The sequence below is a fragment of the Cyprinodon variegatus genome, unplaced genomic scaffold (assembly GCF_000732505.1).
Source record: "Cyprinodon variegatus isolate N-32 unplaced genomic scaffold, C_variegatus-1.0 Scaffold805, whole genome shotgun sequence".
Taxonomy (NCBI): domain Eukaryota; kingdom Metazoa; phylum Chordata; class Actinopteri; order Cyprinodontiformes; family Cyprinodontidae; genus Cyprinodon; species Cyprinodon variegatus.
In genome coordinates this window covers 320,291-326,272 of record NW_015151258.1, presented here as the reverse complement: position 1 = coordinate 326,272, position 5,982 = coordinate 320,291, and the positions used below count along the sequence as shown (strand labels likewise).

The 5,982-nt window shown below is 42.3% G+C and overlaps 1 protein-coding gene across 1 annotated transcript; it reads left to right on the top strand.

The window, feature by feature from the left end:
- The first annotated feature begins 887 nt into the window (after nt 1-887).
- LOC107098739 (tripartite motif-containing protein 16-like) lies at nt 888-5,410 on the top strand. Its single transcript, XM_015396564.1, has 7 exons — nt 888-1,463; nt 1,788-1,883; nt 2,082-2,315; nt 2,399-2,558; nt 2,646-2,702; nt 3,722-3,790; nt 4,591-5,410. Exons 1-7 carry the CDS (start codon nt 888-890, stop codon nt 5,115-5,117), a joined length of 1,719 nt encoding a protein of 572 aa, XP_015252050.1. The 3' UTR covers nt 5,118-5,410.
- Nucleotides 5,411-5,982: the final 572 nt, after the last annotated feature.

The window sequence follows — 5,982 nt, the reverse complement described above, 5'->3', positions numbered from 1 at the left end:
TTAGATAAAATGCACTAGAAATAAGAAAATACAATTGTGTTTTCTTATTTTAAGTGTAAATTGTCTTGTTCTATTGGCAAAATATCTCTTTTACCTCCTCAATCCAAAAACAAATTAACTTATTTTAAGAAAAAATGACTTATCTAGATTTAGATTTTTTGCAGAGTAGATATAAAAAGGAAACAAAAAGCTTAATCCAACAATAATTTGAATTAATCCTATCCCAGTACCAGTTAGGTAAGGAGACATGTATTCTTTTCTACTGTTGATAAGGAGCTGTAAAACATGAAGCATACAACAGAAAATTGTCACTTAAGAAAGAGGTCAGCTTGTTTGCTCTGTGAAGCATGCATTTCCAGGTAGTGAGTAACTGAAGTCCACTTCAGTGTGCAGTGACACACCTGTGGATTCTGAACACTTTATCTCAGATACGTCCAAATGTTCCTTTTACTTCTGTTTGCCAAACTTTTGGTAAAATGTCAACTATATAAAAAGTAATTAAATTCAAAATTTAGTACTCTGATTGCACCTCTTACTTTCCTAATAAGACGTCTTAAGCTATGTTTTTTTGACTTTTGTGCTTTGATAGAAAAAAGTGAAGAATTGTTTTTTTTTTTCTATCCATCAGTCAAGATCAACACTTGTATCTCCTGATCACACATTTCATTCATTCTCTTTGCGCTCTGTAAGAATTGTACACATTCACTGTGTCCTGTTCTTACCCCGCCCATATTTTACCTGGTTTCGGCTTAACCAGTTTATCCTCCCTCTGTTTACTCTATAAAACTTGCCCCTGCACTACCTGTAGGATCACTTTGCCACTGTGCTGACACAGGTCAGCTTCTCTCTTCACAGCATCTTGACTGCATAAGAAGGTTTACTTCACGATGTCTTTTGATCAGGAAAGCTGCTACCTTTGTAAGGAATATCTCAGGGATCCGGTTTCCATCCCATGTGGCCACATCTTCTGCTCCATCTGCCTGAAGACCTACTGGGACCATGCGGACCACACCGGCTCCTACCACTGCCCGGAGTGCAGGGTCACTTACAACAAGAGGCCCACTCCGAGACGCATGGGAGGCTCCCGGCAATCTACCCTCCAACGCAACTCTGAGTCCTTCCCACCTCCACCTCCGTCCCCAGACTACAACTATGCCGGACCCCAGGATGTTGGCTGTGACATCTGCATTGGCAAAAAGCACAAAGCCATCAAGACTTGCCTGATGTGCCTGGCCTCCTACTGCGAGAAGCACCTTAAGCCCCACTTCGAGTCAGCCACTTTCAAAAGGCACAAACTGGTTGACGAGATCGGCCACCTGGACAGGCAGATCTGCCCACAGCATCAAAAAGGCCTGGAGCTGTTCTGCCGCACTGATCAGATGTGTATCTGTGTGCTGTGTACAGTTAAAGAACACAAGGGCCATGACATGGTTTCAGCCGAGCAGGAGAGAGCTGAGGAGCAGGTATGTAACACTAGACAAACTACTCAGACTGGTTGCTGACTCGACTTTTGATTTGCTTACAGTTATATAATATAGCCTCTCTAAATACTTAACATCTAATAATGTAGACCTGTGGACTATAATGCAAGTCCAGGTAACATATACATCAAGTTAAACAAAGTCAGAAAAAAAGCCAAATTTATGCTAAGCGCCTTGAAATATCTAGTCATCAGAAAGACAGTTTCCACTCAACTCAGAGCTATATCCAAGGATAAAAGTGATTTTGCTGCAAATTTGTATCACTGTCGTCATAATCATCATCATGCTCTCTTGTTTCATCTTTAGCAACGTCTGGGCGCCACCCAGGCCGAGATCCAGGAGAGGATTCATGACCGCCTCAAGCAGATGGAGGAGCTGAAACAAGCCGTGGACTCACTCAAGGTTCGTAACCCCAGTTCCATCAGACAACCACTAAACATTGACAGAAAGATTAAAACCAGCCACGCATGACCACATTCCATCTCAAAAGAATGATGACAGCTTGTTTAAGTGTGCTGCGAAAAAAAAAAAAAAAGCCAAAAAACTGGCCCGGCAACTGCTTGATTTATATGACAACCCGCCTGATGTCTCCTGCTGCAGAATTCAGCCCAGAGAACGCTGCAGGAATGCGAAAAGATGTTTAGCGACATGATGCGCTCCATAGAGAGGATGCAGACGGAAATGGCCAAGCTGATATCGACCAACAAGAGGGCGGCGCTCAACAACGCCGAGGGCCACATGGAGCGTCTGACCCACGAAATCGCTGACTTGAAGAAGAGAGACAACGAGATCACCCAGCTGTCCCGAACGGAGGATCACATCCACTTCATCCAGGTGAATGCTAGATCACAATCCCAATGTAACTCTCACACTAATCGACCAAACCTTAATGTTAAAGGCTGATTTTGGCTTTTTAGAGTTACCACATGCTGATAGCCCAGACAGAGGCTGAGGAGTTGCCATCGGTCACCGTGAACCCCTACTTCACCTTCGGCTCTGTTACCAAGGCAGTGTCCGAGATGAAGCAGCACCTGAACGAATTCGGCAATGAAGAGCTGGTGAAAGTCGCCAAAGCTGGTGAGCATTTAGAGAAGAATCATGAATGATCCCAATAAGTTCCACACAACAACTAAACTTTAAACTCTTTATTCTTTGCCTTCGCAGTGAACAAAATGTCCTTCTGTCAGCTGGATGAGCCCAAAAAGAAACGCTCAATTAAAAGTGAGTCAAGAAAATGTTTTACCTGATGCATTGAGTGTTTTAAAAAAAAGTGTTTTGAACCATAAACTAGATAATGTATGACCAGGGGCGGAGCTGGATGGGGGGCCAGAGAGGGCCATGGCCACCTTTAGCCAATCATTGGCCACCCCTACAATTTTTTTAACCTATAATACAGATGGTGGCAACAGTAATATTCTCAAGTGGAATATTCAAAACATTTAAATTTTTCATATATTAACAATTACTTGACAACAAAAAACACTGTGGTTAATTATACACATCAAAATACTAACATTAAACATGATAAGTACTTCATGCTCTTTTCATAAATAGATTTCGTGTTTTATGGGGTAAAGAGAAAATGATGTGTCTCTGCAAGAGTCTTCAGTGAAATCATAGATGATAAATAACTATTTTAATAAAAACATATTAAATAATCAATTTATGTAGATATTAGTACTTGTAAATATCAATTTTATACAGAATGATTACTGATAAAATTAAGTAAGTAAGACAATGGAAAAGATGTTTGCCCAAAACTCAAACCTAAAAGAGTTTTATGCACTATACCTCTTATCTAGAAATTACAGATGTTTATATATATTTGTCTATTTGTTAGCAAAGGCTGTAGGAAAGTATAGTCTGTCTTTATTTAGAAAATATGGATGTTTTGCTCGTTCATTTTCCTGTTGGAACAATGTAGATTGAATCTAAGGTTCTGGTGCCCATCCACTTTCGGCCACCCCTTAGTGTACATTTGTTATTGCCTGGCCACCCTTATTAAATATTTCTGGCTACGCCTCTGGGTATCACCTTACCCTAATTGAAAGTCAGACTCTTTTCAGTCCCTATTGTTTGCCCATGATTATTATCAAAGGCTATTCTAAAACCAGCTCAGTTGCAGCCTGGTTGAATGTTTAACCGTGATGAGGAGTGTCGGCCTATCAGGGTTGACCTGCAGACAGAAATTACCTCCATTGTTTCTGATCCCTTTTTTTTTATAACATTTGCTTCTACAGGTGACGAGGCTGTGATGTACAAGGCTGTACCTGTCCAGGAACCTCAGTACAGGGACGACTTCTTAAGATGTGAGTTTCCGTTTCTGCTGTGAAACTCTTTACTGCTTCCTCTTCTTCAGCCCAGCGCATGAGGCAAATTAGATGCTAATGTTGGCTCTCTGTCAGACCCTGTGGCTGACCACATAATCTGATATCAGAAACAGCTACAAGTCTAACAGTGGTGACAGAGACTGGGGCAGATTCTTTGCAAAGGTTTTTGCATGCTGGCACTCGAGGAGGTTTGAGATTTTTCAGCTTAGTTTTAGTTTGAGAGCCTCTCCCTGTTCCGTTCTGCTCCTTTGCTATGTGTTTGAAATATGGCGTCCAGAAGCTGATATTTACACTGACATGGAGTCTCCCAGGTCCTTGATCTGAGCTCTTAGGCAGTCTTTGTTCAGTTCTGTTTGTGGTTGAATTCACAAACAGTGTCAATACTTCTGGCATTCCAGATCAAAGGCCGGGCCATACTAGACGAGGCAACCGGGTGTCCCACCTACTGTGACCTGCAGAGGTGGAGGTACACAGCAGGCAGGTGACATTTTACCGCTGAGATTTTTCTGATTCTGTGTGTGTCCAGCCAGAGGGTCTCCTGCTTTTTATTTCCCCCCTTGCAAAGCATGCTCCTGCAAACATTAGTTAAACATCTAACAGAGGTGGAAATGCTAATTAGATTCTGCTAACCTCTGGGACCTAACAGTTAGTGGTGCGCTGGTGAGGGTCTCCTTTGGTTTACTCATTGATATTTAACCCCAAGCAATTTAAGTTAAATCATTCCTATTGCTGAGTGGATGTTTTTATCTGTTTTTTGTTGTTTTTTTTTTATCATTTAGATGCTTGCCAGCTCACTCTGGACCCAAACACAGCCTACAGACAGCTCTATTTGTCTCGGGGGAACAGAAAGGCCGCCCTCAAGAGAGAACCCCAATCTTATGGCGACAACCCAGCCAGGTTTGATTCCCTACCCCAGGTCCTGTGTAAGGAAAACCTCGCTGGAGGCGTCTACTATTGGGAAGTAGAGTGGAGCGGGGAGGGCGCCGCCATCGGGGTCACCTACAAGGGCATCAAGAGGACGGGCTACGGAGACAGCTGCCGCATCGGGTACAACCGCAAATCTTGGAGCCTCTTCTGCTCGGACTCCAGCTACTCGGCCCGCCACAACAAAGACCAGATAGAAATCAAAGCGCCTTACTCCTCTCGTATCGGGGTCTTCCTGGACTATGACGGCGGCACTCTCTCCTTCTACGCCGTAGGAGACACCATGTCCCTCCTCCACCGCTTCAAGGCCTCCTTTACTGAGCCTGTCTATCCTGGGTTCTGGGTTTGGTATGAGTCTGCAATCACCCTCACCCAGCTGTGATTGAATAATATCTGTCCAGTGACCACAGTACGCCGTCTGTGATTACTTTTTCTAAATATCTATGCATCTAACAAAAATACATTTGCTGTTTTGTTTTGTTTTTTACATTAAATATGTGTTTTGATCAAAGGGAAGCTGTTGTAAGATGGAGTGGGAATTTTCTATGCCTTACTATGAACAAATGTTAGGATGAAAGCATTTATGGAGTAACTCCAAATACTGTCACTGATTGATGTATGGTTTGATTATTTGCTATTAAAGTTATTTTCATTATTCGCCATTTATTGTAACTCAAAAGGTGTGGTCTCATTGTGTCTGATTGCTCCTAAGCTTCACTTGATGTCTCTTGTTCAATAAGATAGCAAACCATACATGCTTACCTGCAACCAGGGGCGGATGTAGGGAATTTGGGGCCCCAGGCAAAGACAGGCAGAGGGGCCCTCTGAACTGTGAAGACAACACATAAAACAGACCAATTATACAGATACAGAAATTGTTAATAGAACAGACATACATTATTTGTTCTAGGTTTTGTCCTTCTCTTCTTGTCCCTTTTCTTGTTGTTTTCCTCTCTATGTTTTTTACTCAGCTGACTTTTCATGCCGTCTCAAAAGGAATGAAAGATTTTTTCCAGGCACAAAGCTCACTTAGCTGATTGCTCCTTCCTGTGTTTCCAAAAAGGCAAAAGTAAATAACTCATTCCTTCTTTTCACTGTAGACAAGCCATGATCTGCTGATCTGTTCTCCATTTTTCATTTGAATGAAATAATAGCTGCATGAATCATGACAGCAGACAAGATAGAGGAGAGCAGGAGGCGGGGTTACTAATCTACCGTATTTTCACGACTATAAGGCGCACTTAAAC

Bases quoted from the DNA above. Each gene is read 5' to 3' on its own strand.
- LOC107098739 (XM_015396564.1), top strand. From the start codon at position 888: ATGTCTTTTGATCAGGAAAGCTGCTACCTTTGTAAGGAATATCTCAGG. The intron at 1,464-1,787 runs GTATGTAACACT...TTTCATCTTTAG, and splicing joins AGGAGAGAGCTGAGGAGCAG to CAACGTCTGGGCGCCACCCA. The intron at 2,316-2,398 runs GTGAATGCTAGA...TTGGCTTTTTAG, and splicing joins ATCACATCCACTTCATCCAG to AGTTACCACATGCTGATAGC.